Here is a 19355-nt window from a genome sequence, read left to right on the forward strand (position 1 = left end):
CTTCCTCATGATCATCCCACAATCCTTTGCTAAATTTTGGTGCCATAAATAGTATTTATCAGCTGATTGTTTTTAGTAAGTGGAATTCTATGTATTCATGTACATTAAAGTTTTATATAGAAATGTTCCTAAGATCTTTCAGTGGTTATACTTTGATAGTTGACTTTGTTGGACCATGTATGTAGATCACAATTTGCAGTCTATTTCTTTACAAAACTATACAACATAATTTTGATGCTTCTCTTATTTTCTGGTTAGGTACCTAAAAACAAGGTAGGATGACTACAGTGAACCCTTTGCCTGATGTGGGTTTTAAATTTTATCATCACCTATAACATTCCACATAGCTTTGGGGTGTGTTCTCTATCTCAGAGATTCAACCTTCTTGTTAAAAAAAAAAAAAACATCAATGAATAGTGCATTCAACAACTTTTCTTACCTATTGAGATTATCATATATATTTTTGTGAGAATTTGTTAATGTAAATGACACAAGGAGATTATTCTCATATTAAAAAGTCTTTGCATTTTTCATTGAACACTACGAAGTCATAAGAAAACTTTCTGCACAGCCTACAATTAGCTAATATTTTTCTTAGAAATCCTACATAAAGTTTCAAAACAGAGTTGTCTGTGATTCTCTTTCCTTCCATTGTTTTATCCGTTTGGTCCTCAAGATTACACTAGCATTGGGTAGTGTTTGTAAGACAGAGACTTCCACATTCTCCATTCACTCCTTTCTTAAAAATTATGCCTGAACTATTTTCTGAACTATTTTCTTGGTTATGAACTCATCTCTTTAATCATTACTGTTTTACTCTTGTCTTCTCCTTTTCCTTGAGAACATTACAACCTGTCCCCTATTTCTCTTGAAAATCTTATGTTCCACCTTTGTTTTCAAATTATTTTCATAATTTCAAAATACTTGCTGACAGTAGCCTTGATGCTTAAAATTATTTACTATTTAGGTTCAGTTATTTGGGTTTCATCTTTATCATTTTTTTGCTCTTTTTACTTTTTGTCACTTCATGTTTCTATTTAGTTTCTATTTAGTCAAAACTCTTTGACTATTTTAAGTATAATTACTTCAAAGTCTCTTTCACATTTACTATTTATTTTATTATAACTTTTGATTGTGGATAATCTTACAAAGGATAGTATTGTGAGCTCTGTGTCAACATCCTAATTTCAAGTGTAATAAGGCCCAAGCCAATCATTATTTTTAAGTAGAATCAGACATTGTTTATTGCACCCATATGTCCTACGGTATATATTTCTCTAAAAAACAAATTATCTTAAAAAATAGAATCATATTTACATTGTCACCTCTAAAGATATAAAATTCTTAATATAACCATATCCATTCAGTGTTGAATTCTTCTTACTATCGCAGAATGTTTTGAAATTAAATATTTTGGACTTTATTAAGGTCCATATATTGTAACTGTCTAAGGTCTTCTATGTTCGTATTCATCCATTATTGTTCTCCAGTATTTGATTGGTTGCTTGGGTTGAGAGGGTGGTCCATCAGAGAATCACTTGAACTAAGTGCACTATGTAACATAACTAAAAAAAAAAAAAAAAAAAAAAACTCTCAGACAAAAATGTCTTGTGTCCTTTTACTGGTAATTCTAATTTAAATCTATAGTTACAGAGTTTCTGCTTAGTCTCATTTTTTTTCATACCGATACCCCTCTCCCCCAACACTTACCCTCCTTTCCCATGGTGATACAAACGTTCATTTATACCCAATGTTTCCTGAAACTTATTAGTTAGATCTACAAGCCTGGCCAAATGAAGTTTCTATATTTTGTTTAGAAAAAATATCCTCTAATGCTAAGAAACACAAAAATGTACGTACTGCCCAATCAGAGTTTTGTGTGTGATGTTACCAGCCGATGATGATAACCCACCTATATTTATCAGCTTGGTCTAAGGGTTGGGTTTAGACAGGAGAAAATATCTCAGCTTTCATTGTTGCTTTGACGCTCAAGTTTGAAAGCAACACTCCAAAAAGAAAATGTCCTCCTTAACAATTATATAATCACCTTAGCAACAGCTGGAACAGAAGGATGAGGCTAAAGGTCCAGATATATGCCCTTTTCTCTTATTTATTCATTTGTGAAAGGATTAGTTGGTGCCTCAACAGCTGCAAACTTCGTTTTTAGTATCTTTATGGATCAATGCACTTTCACAAACCTGCTATGGTCATATTCAAGCCTCCAGTTGTCACCTCTGACAAGTGACAACCTTCCCAGGCTGGTCCTAAGTACCCTTCTTGTGAGACTTGTAGTCTATACTAGCTATCTTAATTTCTGATGTGACCAGGAATCATCCATTATTCTAATTTTAAATTGTAAACATATTTATAACTGTTTAAATTAGTTATGAATCACCTGTTACAAACCTCAACTAACCCTCTCTTCCATGGACTCTTGAAGTTTATAATATATGACATTTAGAAACACAGCCTGAGCCCAGGGAAGTTCATGACCCATTTATACTCAGATGTCATATTCTTTTAGAACTTTTCCATAAACATGGCTAGAAAATAACCTCTTAGATAAAGTATGCCATGCTTTTTACTGATAATTCTAATTAAATCCATAATTACAGAGTTTCTGCTAAGCCTCATTAATCTCACATTTTTATCCTTTCTCCCAACACTGAAAACCTTTGTGTTCAATGACAATAATATAAATACTCATTTTCTTTATCCTTCAACACAAGGAACACTTAGAATAATATTACCATTAAAAATGTTTTATTTCCTTTGCCCTACAAAAAAATATATAAATAAATTACTTTTTAAAAAGTTAGGGGACTGACCAAATGGCACAGCCAAAAAGAGGGGAAGGGACTTGTAGGGTTTAGATTTTTCAAACACCTACTTTATTTAAGGGTCTTTTTAAAAATTAATTTTTATTAATTACAATTTATTCACTTTGTATCCCAGCTGTAGCCCCCTTCCTTGTCCCCTCCTAATCCTTCCCTCCTTCCCTCATTTCCTCCCATGTCCCTCCCCAAGTCCACTGATAGGGGAGGTCCTCCTCCCCTTCCATCTGACCCTAGTCTATCAGGTCTCATCAGGACTGGCTGCATTGTCTTCCTCTGTAAGGCTGCTCCCACCTCAGGGGGAAGTAGTCAAAGAGCCAGCCACTGAGTCCATGTCAGGGACAGTCCCTGTTCCCATTACTAAGGAACCCACTTGGACACTGAGCTGCCATGGGCTACATCCGTGCAGGGGTTTGAGTTTATCTCCATGAATGGCCCTTTGTTAGAGTATCAGCCTCAGAAAAGACCCCTGGGCCCAGATTTTTTGGTTCTGTTGCTCTCCTTGTGGAGCTCCTGTCCCCCCCCCCCAGGTCTTTCTATCCCCACCTTCTTCCATAAGATTTCCTGCACTCTGCCCAAAGTTTGGCTATGAGTCTCAACATATGTTTTGATACCCTGCTGGGTAGAGTCTTTCAGAGGCCCTCTGTAGTAGGCTCCTGTCCTGTTCCCTGTTTTCTCCCTCTTCTGATGTCTATCCCATTTGCCTTTCTGAATGAGGATTGATCAACTTACTCACTGATCATCTTATTCCCTTCTTGCTTAGATTCTTTAGGTGTATAGATTTTAGTATGTTTATCCTATATTATATGTCTCATATTCACTTATAAGTGAGTCTATATACCATGTGTGTCTTTCTGCTTCTGGGATACCTCACTCAAGATGATCTTTTCTAGATCCCAAGATTTGCCTGCAAACGTCATGATTTCCTTGTTTTTAATTGCTGAGTAATATTCCATTCTGTAAATGTACTACAATTTCTGTATCCATTCCTCAGTTGAGGGACATCTGGGTTGTTTCCATCTTCTGGCTATTATGAATAAAGCTGCTACGAACATGGTTGAGCAAATGTCCTTGTTGTATACTTAACTCCAATTCTCTTCAAACTATTCCACAAAATAGAAACAGAAGGAACATTACCAAATTCATTCTATGAAGCCACAGTCACCTTGATAACTAAACCACACAAAGACTCAACCAAAAAAGAGAATTTCAGACCTATTTCTCTTATGAACATTGATGCAAAAATACTCAATAAAATACTTACAAACCAAATCCAAGAACACATCAAAGATATCATCCACCATGACCAAGTAGGCTTCATCCCAAGCATGCAGGGGTGGTTCAATATATGGAAGTCCATAAATATAATCCACCATATAAACAAACTGAAGGAGAAAAACCACATGATCATCTCCTTAGATGATGAAAAAGCATTTGACAAAATTCAACACCTGTTTGTGTTTAAAGTCTTGGAGAGATCAGAGATACAAGGCACAAACCTAAAGATAGTAAAGACAATGTACAGCAAGCTTGTTTAAGGTTCTTAAATGCCTCTACCTCCTTTCCCACACCCCATCCTAAGGTAGGAGATTAGTAGGGAAGGGGGTTGTAGACCTCTTTAGCTACTTCCTGCTGATAAGTGTCCATAGGTTCTTTTATTATTTATACCAAAAATAGTCATCAGGAGTCCAGCAGTCCAGTCAAACAGCAAAACAGCAGCAGCAACACAAGCCAGCAGCAGTGAAAAAATTCAGAAGTGGCTAGACTCTGCCCAAAGGGCATGAGTCCGCCCAAATGGCAGAATTCCTCCAAAGCAACAAGAAAAACTCTGCAAAAACAAGCAAAGTAATGCAAACCCTTGCAAAACATAGAGATGCAAAAAGTGCTGTTTCACTATCTGTGGGCTTCTATTCATCTCTCCTCAGGGTCCACGGGAGGATGTATTCCAGCTCACAAACAAACATGTTCCTCACAAGGTAGTTTCCAGCTGACAAACATCACTCGCCTTTTCAGGGGCTATTTTCTGAGGAGTGGGGACATTCCTACATCCCACACATGGGATCAAAGCAAAAAATAAATAAATAATAGATTCACATGACACAGGTGAGTTTCCGAAGAAACCAGAAACTTCCACCTCAGGGACTTGCCACCAAGCCTAATATGATGAACTTTAACTCTCAGAACTACATGGTAGTTCATGGTAGGACAGAACTAACTCTGACAAGTTGTCATTTGATCTCCTCAAGTATGCTGTGGCACAGATGTGCATGCAAGTGTGCAAACACACACACACACACACACACACAGAAATAAGTTAAAATAACTTGATATAAGAAACTCCAGTCTATGGAGTTATTGCACTACCGTTTCTATCATTTAAAGGGTAACTTGACAGTCCTTCCCTTCTCTGTGTCTCTGTCTTGCTCTCTTTCTCTCTCTGTGTGTGTGTGTCTGTCTCTCTTACCTTTCTTTCTTTATACTTTATTTAAATTTTATCTTATTTTTTATTTTCATTTTACTTATATTTTTTCTTTCTTTTTACCCTAAAGGTCCATTACACACACACACACACACACACACATATATATATACATATATATTATGGCTTCCAGTTTGGTGTTTTAGTAGGATTCCTCAGTGGGCAAACAAGTGGCTCTCTGCATCTATATCTATTTCTTGTTCTTTTTCTTGGGTTCTTTCTCTTCTGTTTGCTTACTTCATCCCATTCCGGTGTGTTAGTTCTTGTTTTATCTCATTATATTCTAATTTGTTGTTATTATTTAGGAGCCTTTTTTTCTTCCAAATGAGAAACAGAAAGGGGGTGGATGGGGATGGGAGGGTAGGAAGAGAGAACTCGGAGAAGCAGGGGGAGAGAAGGCTATTCAGGACACATTATGTGAAAAAAAAATCTATTTTCAATAAAAAGGGAAAAAGACTGGCGATTCTATCTGAAGCCCTTGAAAGATAATTAAATTGTATAAAATCACTGTGGTGAGGCCCTGTGGCTTACTCTCTGAAGCTGACTGGAAACGAGAGAGAACGGAAGAAACAGCACACAGGCGCAAGCACACACATGCATGTGTTTGCTCTCACACACAGACATGCACACTCCTCCTCCCTCAGCAGGTGATACCACACGCCACCTTGAGACTTCATGTAACTCTTGACCTTGGAGAGTCAAAGCACATTTGTTTTCAACAAACCTTACCCGTGTGGCACTGTGCTATGGGCAGGAGAAAACAGACAGCTGTGGGCAGAAAACCTACCACCATCTCTTGAGTGTGCCTGGGATCCGACGTGGACCTTTCATCCTCAAAGCCCTAACCACCACTGCGATTTTTAACAGCACCTTCCTTTGGGCAGCTGGAATTCTTCCTTTTCGTGGACTTGGTTCTATCTTTCTCAATCTTTGAATATCCTTTTTCATCCTTACGTGTTTCGAGTTGTAGCGAGGCCCCCTGAAACTATTAAGGCTACAACCGCGACCAGAAGTCTAGAAAGGTGGGCTTCCACAGATATGTTCACACCATCCAGAACAAAACGAAGTCTAGAAGATTCCTCGCACAGACACTGTACTGAGTACAAACATCGGAACAACTGACCCCTTTTTTACCTAGCAGTCTGACTTCATGTACTTTTTCTAAACCACTGGGCTCATCCAACTCAATTTCTGGTAGCCATTTCAAAGGATGTATCATTTCTGACCTCTCACGTTTTGGCCCTGAGCATAATATTTAAGGCCCAGAGGATGACTTTGCAGCCAGTCCTGAAGATACCTGATAAACCAGGGTCAGATGAAAGGGAGGAGGTCCTCCCCTATCAGTGGACTTGGAAAGGGGCAGGGAGGAGATGAGGGAGAGGGCGGGATTGGGAGGGAATGAGGGAGTGGGATACAGCTGGGATATAAAGTTAATAAACTGTAACTAATATTAAAAAATTAAAAAAATATATTTAAGCCCAATGGCAAAGTGGTACTGAAGTCCAGATATGATGCAGAATGCTGCCTTTCAAGTATTTATCCCACAAGCTTGAAAAGGTTCATCTGGGATTCAGAAATCATCTTTAGGTCTCTTTTTTAAATGGTTTCAAGGTCATCAAAACATTTTTTTTCTTTTTTTTTAAATTTTATCACTTATTACAATTTAATCCCTTTGTGTCCTGGCTATTCCCTCCTCCCTCATCTCCTCCCAATCCCACCCTCCCTTCCTTTTTTTTCCCTATGTCGCTCCCCCAGTCCACTGATAGGGGAGGTCCTCCTCCCCTTCCATCTGATCCTAGTCTATCAGGTCTCATCAGGACTGGTTACATTGTCTTCCTCTGTGGCCTGGCAAGGCTGCACCCCTCCCCCATTGGGGGGCAGGGATCAGAGAGCCAGCCACTGAGTTCATGCCAGACCCCTGGCTAGGATGTAGCCCGTAGACTCAGTCTCCAAGTGGGGTCCCTAGTTAGGGGATCAGGGACTTTCTCTGGCATGAACTCAGTGGCAGGCTCTCTCATCTTTAGGTATTTTATTTTCATTAGGAGTGTGTGTGGTTTGGTGAGTGTGTGTGTATGTGTGTGTGTATATATAAGGTATGTAAATGGGTTTGTATGTTTGGGTGGATGGGTGTGTAAGCGGGAGTTGGTGGTTGGGTGTGTAAGTGGGTGTGAGTGAGTGGGCAGGTATATAGGTGGGGGTGCTTGAGGTCAGGGAGATTGTCAGACTTGCACAGCAAACGCAGCTAACTGTTGTGCCATCCAAACACCCCGGAAGCAGGTTTTAGTAATATGACCTCATCAATTTATTTGGTCATGTGATCTGAAGGAGGCGTCAAGTCTTCTTACTTTTCTTTGGGTTACCTGGTTCCCAAAACTTCACCCTCATTCCTTTTTAAAGGTGTACATTTTTAAAGAAGAAAAATTATATTTTTAAAACAATTTTCTCTGTCTTATATATAAATTGTAGTACAGTTTAGAGAAGATATCTAAAAATTAAGCTCATACCTTGGCAATTATATTCATAGGCTGAGGAGAGCAAAGTTTTATAAATGGAAGACTTTTAAATAAATTATAATTAATTAACTATGCAAATATATCAAATAAATTTGGATACATAGTTAGATGACTAATTACAGTTCAGAAAGGTTAGAAATTTTAATACTATTTTTTTAGCTTAGTTAATATAATATTATAATTGAGGTTGCTTTGATCATTGGGAATGTCAGAGACAATAATTTTTCAAGCTTGGCTGATTTTGAAATCATATGGTTATGAGTATTAACAGCTTAATATAAAATGTGGTGCTGTCTACAAAGTTAAAAGAAATTATTTTTGTCATAATAAGCTATATTAATTTAATTAGTTATGTATAGGGTTATATTTTTCATTTAAAAATGAACGCAGAGTGGTAGCTGTTAGATCTGGTTCTTGAAAGAGAAAAAATAAGTCTTTGATATTTCAAATAGTTTCATAGGAAAAATTTTGCAAATGTAAATTGTATTATCTTATCTTATAATTTGTTACATGTCCAGTAATTTATATTTTCACTAAGTAAGCATCCACATGGGCTCAGCAATGAATTAGAGACTGCCAATCTTGGAGTTAACTTTCAGAGATTCTTTCCTGGTCCATTACAATGACTTCCTACTTGGTGCCTAACTTCTGAGCTCACCCTTTTCAGTTTATCCTCTGCCCTGGCCCCCAGACAGTCTCTGGCTATAGTCTCCATGTTTCCTGTTCTTACAGGGCTCACTATGGTGGTTGTCTGAAACTGGAGGTCCATGAGTCATTCTTAGCTGATAGATGTGTTTTTGGACTCATGTTGTGATATCTATTTTGTACATGTTTTCATTTATTTTTTTCCCAAAAATAGAATATCAAATTCTAGAACTCTAGAGTTTCCTTCAAAAATTAAAAACTGAGCATAAAGTTGTTCCATGATCCTAGAGCTAAGCAGGTGATGCCGTGCACTGAGGTCATTGATCAGCAGAATGAAGGTGCTTGACCTCCTAGCTGGCTCATGTGGACTGGGGGGGTCTTCGTCTTTGGTCTCTGAATGCAGGTCCAGATACAGATATAATGATTGTTTATTCCTTTCCTACAAGACTGTTGTGGGTTATGGTACCCAAAGATATATCCACTGGGAACATCTGGAGATAATCCTCTTTGGGAAAAGGATCTACGCTGATACAATGAAGGCATCTCAGTGCAAGACCATTCTGGATTAAGGAAACCTTCAATATTATGAGCAACCCCTCCTAAGAGACAAAGTAGAAGACATGGAGACAGAAGCAAAGATGTGAGCCGTATGAAGAGATAAGTTACAAAACAAAGGCTACAGATTAGATTACGAAAGTGCCCCACAGGTCTACATACCAAAAGTTTGTTCCTGGCCTGTGACACGAGTGGGAATGGTAGACGCTTTGGAAGGTGGAACTTAATAGAATAAAGTCAGGTCAATGAGAATGTGCTCTTAGAAGGGATAACAGAAGCCTTCTTGGGGCCCTCTCCTGTGTGTGTGTGTGTGTGTGTGTCCTTCTGTATGTCTATCTCTTTCACTCATCTTTCTCAGCAGCAACAAAGTGAAAAGACCTCTGTACTTCGCGTCCCCACAGCCATGGTGATGATAATGCCACCACAAGCCCAGAGCGGCATGGCCAAATGACCGTGTCCTGGTAGAACCGCTTCCTCTGGATAGTGGATTATATCAGGTTTTGTCACAGCATCACAAAGCTAGCTAACACACAAGAGAATACCAAAGATGGTCGGCGAACAATGAAAGCTCCCAGAGACACAGGAGCCTGATTCTCCATCAGAGCCAGAGCCAGTCCTGCTGCTGCTTCATGCTGGACTTCAAATCTGTGGAACAGATTCAAAAACAAACAAACTTCTGCTTTAAGATGTGACCTTTTTGGTAACTTGTTAGAAGAAGTCAAGAAAACTCGTAAGAGACCTCGATAGCCATACCCCAGCTTCCTCTCCTGTGTCTTCTCTCAGGCTCTCTGCCATCACCTTGACTTCAGTTTGTAACAGTCCCTCCTGCTCCTGCTGCTCCCAGGCCTGGGATGCCCTTTCTTCTCTTCTCCCTGATTTAATTCAGGAGAGTTTTAATGCTGGGGCCCTCCTACTCATTCACTGCAGCCCTCTGTTGGACTGCTAACTTGAGCTGCCGCAGCTCCCTGTAGTGCCTTTCAGTGTAGCCTGAAATTAATTCAGACAGGAATCTTGCAGAAAAGCTTGTATTTCAAGTGGTTCTCAACTTCCCTAAAGCGGTGACCCTTTAATATGGTTCCTCATGCTGTGGTGACCCCCTCTTCCAACCATAAAATTTTCTTCGTTGCTATTCCATAACTGTAATTTTGCTACTGTTAGGAATCATAATGTAAATATTGGTGTTTTCCGGTGGTCTTAGGCAATCCCTGTGAAAGGATCATTTGATTTTGAGGGGGTCTTGACCCATAGGTTGATAACCACTGGTTTAGATGACTTTATGAAGGGGATTAAGGTTATTGGGAGCATTAGTAACACGTGCCAGCCTGAGCAAGCTACCATAGCCAGTTGCTTGGTCCACAAGCATTACAGAAGTTGCCCTAACAGTAAATCAAAGAACTTCAAGAAAAGCCAACTGTTCTTTATAACACGGTAAGTCTTAGGCAATGAGCTGAAAGTCTTAAGATTAAAACAGAAAACTGGTCTTCCTCGTGGGAGGAGCCTCTGGTAGGCTTCCCAGGAGAATTCAAAGACTGCACTATTTGTCTTTTCATTGTTGTCATCTCTACTCCTTTTTTTTTCTGAGTTTTACTTCTTGAATATGTTTTTAATTGAAGCATAATTTTATCAGTTTCTCACATCTTTTTCCCGCATACTGTCTCCCCCATTACTCTTCTTCAAACCCTTCCCATGGTTGAGAGTGAAGGGCCATGGGAAGGGTTTGAAGAAGAGTAATGGGGGAGACAGTATGCAGGAAAAAGATGTGAGAAACTGATAAAATTTGACATTAAACTTGCACTGTCTCTGAAGAGCCACGCTGCCAGAGAAGGAGAACAGAGTAGCTGGTTCAGTAGTACTGATCAGTAGTACTGATCCTGTCTTTCCAGGGCACTGACACAGCTTTAATGGCCCTGTCACTCTGAGTACATTTTCCTGTATTGCCTTAAGTTAATCAGCCAGGCCATCATGAAATCTCAGTGTGCCAATCAAAGTAGGAGGTAAGGGAGATGTCATCAGGTAGTTGCCATCAGGCTCCCGTGCATCTGTCTTTCATATAGCACAGGCAGGAAGGACATCTGGGACTAGGGGTCAGCACAATGGGCACAAAACTCAACTATGACCTAGTCTCACTATCAGAGATCTGAAAAAGCTGGCACCTAAAAGATATTCCAAAATATCTCTTCTCCAGGACCTTGGGGAAGAGAAGCATCTTCCCTATGGGTGCTTCTCAGGCTCCATCCCTTGGGGCCAGGACTGTGCTCTTCAACCATGGTCTCATCTATGTACATTCTATACTTGCAAGTAAATGAAAAGAGCTGTTGGGACTATTTTGGTAGAAAAAGACACAGAATGAAACACTGGGCTCTCATCGCACTTCTTCACTAATCAGCAAAACAACCCTAACCTGGTGGCTTGACTTCCCCAGCACTACACAAGCCCTAAGGCTTCCCTTGGTTCTTCCAAATCATGATTCTCAGCAATTTTCATCCAAACCATGTGCTCTGTACACCCTTTCTAAAAAAATATTAATGTGTATTTTTTTCTGTAGCCATGTCCTGTGTCATGGGATGACAATTTTAATAATTATATCCTTTTTTAGTTTTAAAAGGTGTATTTCCTTCATTCAGCCTCCTAATGGCTCTTTGTCACCAGGAGAAGCCTTTACATTCTAATAATACAAATATTGAGAGTCAGGTAGAATAATAACAAATTGTACTTGTGATGACAACAGAGAAATGAATGCATTCATCTTGGGAGACAGGTCCTAGCCAACCTGGTGAGTGACAACCCCATCCTGCAGTACAAATGCACAATGCTTTCTGCAGCTGATATTTTCATACTTGATGATTTTTTTAATAACCTTTATTTGAATTCCCTGTTGTCTTATAAACCCTGATCAAACAGCCGAAGTTTGGCAAACCCACTTACAAAGCACCAGGATTAAAAGTAAACTTTCTAGCTTGTCTAAATGGATGGTGAAAACAGAATATTTCACTAGATGCTCATTTGCTTTCCTATTTGCTACCAGAAAATTCATGGCCGCTATAAGAAATATGTCTTACGGGGTGGGGGGGGATTGTGTTACCTCGATTCTCCCCTGTCTCTTAAATCAAAGGGATGTAATTCATTGTTGGAACTGATGGAGCTTCCCCAGGGGTAGCACGCTGTGGAGGGAGGCTGGGGGATGAGCGAGCACACAGCATGAAAGAGCAGCAGGACAGGATGGTTGGAAGTGCTCTCCTCATCACAAATATGTGTCTTCAATATTTAGTTGTTGTGGCAGGAAAACGCCAACAAATACATGAACTGTAAACCATCTGGCTTGAAATATGTTCAAATATGAATGTTCATCTTGAAAAATGAAATCTATGGAATTCTGGCATCCACTTTGACTTTTGAAAGAAGAACAGCTTGGGTGTGCAAAGGAGGGATTTCTAGACTGGCCTTCTTCATCTTTGCGTTTTCCTGAACTCAGAAGTCAAACAACTCACAGCCTAGAAAGGCAGACTTGCCTTTGATTTTGAAACTTTCATGAAAGCCAGTGGCTGCCAGAAACTTCCTGTCACCCTGTCTGTGTGGGGATTTGTACAGAACCGTCTTGTGTGCTAAAAATGTGGTTCTGTATTTATTATTTAACATTAAGTGGTGTCTGATGTGTGCTGTGTATGGTAAGATTAAAGAGGCGAGTCCCGCCTTTAAGCGCATTTCTAAGCCAAGGGGTTCAAACAGGGCTACTTAGTTTAGAACAAGAAATGATAAATTAGTCACTCTGAGGTCCTGTGCTGGGAACTTCAGGAAACCTAACATCAGGGCTCTCCAAGCAACTTCAAGAATAGTTTTAGAGACATGATTAATGGAAAGAAGAAACTAGTTGCAAATGTAGAAAAATGAAGATGAGAAAAGGACATCAGTGAAGCTGAGACTTTCTGGGCTCAGCAGACCAGAGAGAGAGGCTTGGAGAGTTCATCTGGGGGTCCCAAGTATGATCCTTGACCATGCAGGATGCCCTACCTTGAATCTTTAGTTTTTGCACACACATCTGCTATCTCCACATCTAGCTCAAGAAAGCCATATCACCCACCCACACTGTACATAGGTACAATGACTTCAGCACAACTTTCCATTTGAAATTGTGACCATAAGATGAAGGAAAGAATTATGACACAGATGAAGGAAGGAACCTTGACCTTAAGATTGTGAACTAAACTGCTGATACAAGCCACTTAAAAATTACAGTAAAAGAATTTCATGTTTCCTGAAATACAAACATAATATACACAGTTCAACAAAAGCTATATTGTGATAGACAATTACATTTTATTTTAAAATCAGTTATATGTTGATATATATCCTTTTAAATTTTTTTCTCTTCTACTTTTTCTTTAGAAGTAATATTTATCCAATACATAATTTATGCAGTATAACTATATAATTACCACTATAAATGATCCTTGGAATAATTATGTAAGGATTGGGGAGTGGATGTGTTTGCTTTTTTCTTTGCTTTTCCATCCCCTTTCCCCTTGATAGTTAGATGCTGACATGTGCGTTCAGAAGAAGGCTAGAAGATGTTTGGCTCCTAGAGGATAACTTGGCAATGCTGTTTTTATGCTATATCTGGAGGGAACCTGGAATTCAGCATGCAGCAGTGAACTACTAGGTGATCAATCCTGCCCTTGAGGATCAAAGTGTTTCTTTGTTGGGTTAAGTGACCAGCTAAATGACTGCAAAGAACTAAAATACAATGGATTAAATTAATCCCAGGAATGTAGCATGGTAAATATAGAGCTTGAATTCAGATATAAAAGCAATTAATCTGCCTTTGTAAACACTGTTCTTTTTCCTGCTTTTTCTTTTCTTTTCTTTTGTTTTTTTTTTCCATTTTAGGAGAATTGTTAGGACTGGAAACACAGCTCTGTCGATAGAACACTTGCCTAGCATGCAAAGTGCCCTGGGTTCAAACCATTGTACTGCATAAACTGTGCCTAGTGGCTACCACATACTTGTCATCCCAGCACACAGGAGTTAGAGGCAGGATGCTCAGGACTTCAGGGCTGGATTGTGTAACACGAAACCCTGTCTCAAAAGCCATTCACACACATCAAGGAAGAGCTGTTGTTATTGCTGAGCTTTACAAAAGAACAATACTCCAACACTCTGTGTCATCTTTTGTGGTGGACTGGAAAGGCCAATCAAGGCGAGCCCTTCATTAGGAAGTAACTAATCAGATTTTTTTTTTGAGACATTTGAGAAACAAGATGGCCCTCACGTTCAGCACTGGAAAATGTTTGATTTAAGTAGATCCAGTTCTAAGCACATGCACTATCTCTCCATTCTGTGCGGCTTACTTCATGCTAACTTTGTCCCAAGTTCTCTAAAAGGTCTTCAAAATCTTGCTTTAAACTGTAACTTGTACAGATGCTGTCTCTGAAGTATAAACCAAGGCATATTGGGGACAAGGAGAGTTGTATTTGTGCCCTGGTGCTTTCAGCAGGTTAGCTGGGAAACAATGCTTATATCTTCATGCCTCATTCATAAAAACTAAGTGTTTCTGTGGAAGTCCTCATGGGTTACGGTTACACCAACTTGGACTTTTACATATGATATAAGGCATGATGTCTGATGTTGTATAAGGTTTGGTTCTAATTCAGTGGTGTAATCAGCTTATTCTTAAACATGAAAATTTCAAAAATGTATTTTCATCAATTGCACAAAATTGTTGAGTTCTGAATGGATTTGCATATAATTTAGAATTAAAGAATATAATTTACTCTTTGATGTAAGTGAACTAAAATGATCACAAGTTCTACAAAAGTAAGAAAGATTATGGAGTTAAGCCTTAAATTAAACCACGAGTTAACTGCATAATTTGACCACTAACATTTTTGTGTGTGGCAAGGGATAATAGCTATGTGTTAACACACAGTCCATCACATCTAAGGAAATACCTGCCTGGGATCACAGTTTCGAATGTCTCAGTCTGTGGTCGTTTGGCATTGTGCGTCAGGCTTGGGCTGAAGCAAATGGTCATGGTGACAGTGCATGACAGTTCGCTTGATAGTAGCCATTAGGCAAAGAGGAAGAGGCTAGGGTCCCCATAGCCATGTCAAGGGATTTCTCCAGGGTCTGGCCCATTTCCTGAAAGTTGTCTCACCCTTTCGTAATGCCACAGGCAACCAAGCCTTTCATTTATGGCCTTTAAGGAACATTAGAGATCCAAATCATATATGACAAGCAATATATGTCTCTTGAGAGGCAGCTGTGTTCCCACCATCAATGCCATTGTGTATCTTAATTGTAACATTGTATAAAGGACACAGAATACTAGAAAACTCCAGCTCTTGAACACACTGAATCTGCAGCTGAAGATAACATAAAATCAGTAGGTGTTCCTTCTGAATTAGCATTCATAGCCTAACTGAGTAAGTCCTCTAAGATATGTAAATCCTAAACATTTCAAAAATAACAAATCATTTGATCATGGAAGATTATTGGCTTAAAGATGAATATGAAGATTTTTATAAGTTTTTAAGTTTTAAAAAAAGTTGTGTGTGTGTGCGCGCCTTAGTGAGTTTTTGTGTGCTGTGTTCATGCAGGGACCCAACAAAGCCAGAAGATATTTCAGATCCCCTGAAACTAGAGTTGCAGGTAGTTGAAAGTCACCATATGGGTGCTGAGAACTGAACCTGGGTCCTCTTATCCCATTGAGCCATCTCTCCAGCCCCAGGATGTTACACCTCTACATTGCTCATTATTGAAGAAGCAACTGAAGATGCTAATTTAGATGTTAATGTCAAGCAAATGCTCCCGCAAACGCCAATGCCTCTATATATCTTTACAGAGGAAAAAAATCTTTTAAATGTATGTCTTTTTCTAGGAAGAGGTGAATTTGGTAATTGTTTTACTGCCGTATCCAAGATGTCTCCAAAAGAACAGCGTATGACTGGACTTGAGAAAAAAAAAAAGCAGAATTGGCCACAAGGGGGCACTACTTTAGTCGGCTTCAATGAACATAGAAACTGAGGCTCACTGGAGGTTAAGTAACTGGTTGGGCCGGGGCTGGGTGGTCTGTGGAACGCTCTTCTACTTGTTGCAGTGTTCGATGGATGAACAGTCCTGAATGTTTAAACACACAGATGATTTTGAATGCCTGTGACTTCTTCGGATCAGATGTGCCAAAAGGGGCATGGATCTTGAACTAAGATTCTTATTTACAGTCTCCAAATGCAAGGGGGTAAACCTTATCACTCGCGGCCACGTGGAAACAGGCGGCAAAACACACGTTCAGAAAGCACAAAGAGCAAGGAAGAAAATGTAGACCAGGGCCTTCCCTGAGGATTCCGCACAGGGCGAGGCCCCATGGGCAGCTAAGCCGGCCTAAGAGCTGATGCTTTCACGGTTTCCTCAGGCCCTGGGCCATAGGTGGTCCTGGCTGTCTACCTGGCCCTGGGCTGATTTAGTACAAAGCAGCTGTTTTGGTACATGGTTGGGTTTATGAACTGTGGGCTGGTTGATTGCCATCAGGAAATACCAACATGTAGGTAGTGCTCACTCGGAAGTTGCTAGCGCTAACTCAGGAATTAGTTAACTAACAGTCTGTTGCCTCACCTGACAAGCCTGTCGGACCCTTTGTTTCTGTTCAGGGTGCAGGAATGTACTCCCTCACCATGTTAGTGGCTAGGAAGTCTAGGATCAAGGCACCAACATCTGGAGAGGGTTTTCTGGCCTCACCAGCCCACAGGAGAAAACAGAGAGAGTAAAAGAGAAAGCATGCAATGAGACTGAATCTGTCCTTTTAGGGACATGATACTGACCTACGGCATTTATTCACTGATCAATGACCTTGTCACTGACCTTTGTGTAGGCCCTGCCTCTCAATCCCGTGTCACTGAACAGCAAATTTCCACAAAGTATGGAGGACCCATCAAAACCAAACCAAGCCTCACTCTGTCAAAGATCACAGTTTACAAAACAAAGAATAACGATCAACACAGAGAAGTATTTAATTATGCAGTTTTCAATTACTCATTAGCATATTGAAGAAACAGTACACCTAATCACATATAACAATTTAATTAGTTGTAATTGTTAAGTTAAAATAAATAGATTCCTATAACTTAAGTATGTCCAGTTTATAGGAATGACATTTGCATCTCTCTACTAGTGTTTTGATATGCAATTACAAATATTAATATTTCAAATGGTGATAGCTGAAAATGAAAACGCTAAGACCAGAAGCAGAATCAGGTCTCAGTCACTCCTTCACCACCTTTTATCATTTGTTCTTCTCCCACAGTTGTGTGGCAATGCTTCGGATAGCTACCTCTTAGAGTCCTTGTATAATTTAATTGGACAGCAAATATTTAAAAGTTCTTAACGAGGTGCCTACGTAATGCAAGTCAACAGAAGTTCACAGTTATTACGCTTATCAGGTTTTTAATTTTTAAAAATTCTTTCATTACAAGTAAATAAATCAACCCTATAAAATGCCATGTGTGATTCTGCAAATGACTCAAAGTTTCTATTTTTAATTCTCTATTGATTTGATTTTAATTTGTGTGAATGGATAGCTGGCCTACATGCATGCTGCACCATCTGTGTGCCTGATGCTTTCTGAAGCCAGAAGAGGGTGTTCGATCCTCTGGAAGAGGAGTTATAGACTGCTCTGGACCACCATGTGGAGGCTGGGAACTTAATTTAGGTCTCTCCAGTCCTTCATCAAAAAAACACACTGAACTTATCTGGGCCAGAACTAGCCAGAAAATTGCTTCAGCTGAGAATGCTTTGTCTTAGAACCACGGTCACTATATTTAATTGCCATGATTTACATTAAAATCATAGAACGACAAACCTGGAAATACCAAAGTCTGTGTGCCCCAGGTGGGGTAAGATCTTTATGCCATATTTCTCTCTCTGTGTGTGTCTCTCTGTCTCTTTCTCTGCCTCTCTCTGTCTCTCATACACACACACACACACACACATGAAACTTTATACTTTCATCAACATATTTTTAATCTTATAAGAGTTTTTCTATCTGGAATTTTAGAATCTTTCCCACAATATTTTGAAAAATCGCTCAGTCCATATTTACTTTGCTGTCACTCCCTGCCTTCTAATGAGAATTTTTTTTTGAAAGAATGGGAAAAAGGAGGAAAGACTTAAAATAAGTAAAGTGAGGAGAAACAGGTGGAAATTCTTTGCTCTACCCAGCAGCCTTCAGAAATGAGGTTATTTCTCCAATTTGCGCACAGACTTATTATCACCCTGACTGTAATCATGTAGGAGATGAATGGGCATGGTCATGAAGACAGGTTCATGAAATGAGTTTCTTTTCCTTTGAATTCTTTGAAGAAGACAGAAACTGTATTTACGTAGGTCATGAAGCATGTCAGCTTGGTGATGTGCTCTTGGCACCGAGTCCTTAATTGGAAATTCCTTCAGAGCTGCTCCCAACAGGTGCTCCAAGACAAAAATTGTCTAGAAGGGAACCCCTTCCTAAGCGCACAAAGCTCGGGTGAACTGCAAGGAATACCGTGTAGGTACTAAGAGAAGCGTCATGCCGGCCTGCTGGACTTTGAACGAGAACGTGTCTCTCCTGGTAGTTGTAAGTATCACTCCTCTCATTGGCTTTAAGAATTCCCCATTCTAAGGTTGACATTTCTGAAATGGTTAAAGTCTGGAAATACTATAGATATGAGGCTAACACTTGTTAGCGAACATTCATTAAATATATTTAACTTAACCTTATAAAATCATGCAAAGTTGGTTTCCAATTTGGTTCATGTTTTAAGTATTTTTAAAGTCAAGTAGTTTGTTTTGCACAGTGTATAAGTGTATTTGCCTCTCAGACGTAGTCTTTGAATTAGCCTGTGAAACTGTCATTTTTCTAGAATACTTTCAAGATGCTCTTCTCACCATGGTCAATTCCTGTTGACTAAGAACATTCTGTGCTTGTCAGTAAATACTTTGAAGTTGACCCCGCTTATTTGAAATAACCTTAACAAAATTAGGTCATTTCTTCTTATCTGTAATCACTGTAAGAAATAAATGTATGGAGTGAGTCTGATAAATACTAACAAGCTTTCCATTTCGTTTAAAAAAGAAAAAAAGCACTCCAAGTGATCTTGGGTGAGGGCGTCCTGCACCACGGCATTGATGGCGTCTCCTTTCCTTCTACCCTAGCTCTCTTGGCTGGCAGTGAATGTCTATCTGTTTACTGACACGTTCCGCTGGTATGCAAAAGAAGAGGCTTTCTTTTATACACGAGTTATTCTGGGTGTAAGTAGATTTACTGACAATCTGTTATTGTTTCAGAAAAAAGAACACTTTCTA

The 19355-nt window shown here is 39.4% G+C and overlaps 1 protein-coding gene and 1 long non-coding RNA gene across 2 annotated transcripts in view; one reads left to right on the plus strand and one right to left on the minus strand.

The window, feature by feature from the left end:
• LOC132649469 (uncharacterized) overlaps positions 1–19355 on the minus strand; it is a 77014-nt gene that overhangs the window by 52038 nt on the left and 5621 nt on the right. The window lies entirely within an intron of this gene.
• The window catches only part of Nox3 (NADPH oxidase 3), a 54749-nt gene continuing 53973 nt past the window's right edge, over positions 18580–19355 (plus strand). The window contains exons 1-2 of the mRNA XM_021649127.2: positions 18580–18627; positions 19206–19301. Coding sequence (XP_021504802.1) covers positions 18580–18627; positions 19206–19301 — 144 coding nt within the window. The remainder of the gene's footprint in view (positions 18628–19205; positions 19302–19355) is intronic.

Source organism: Meriones unguiculatus, chromosome 20 (genome assembly GCF_030254825.1).
Source record: "Meriones unguiculatus strain TT.TT164.6M chromosome 20, Bangor_MerUng_6.1, whole genome shotgun sequence".
NCBI classification, from domain to species: domain Eukaryota; kingdom Metazoa; phylum Chordata; class Mammalia; order Rodentia; family Muridae; genus Meriones; species Meriones unguiculatus.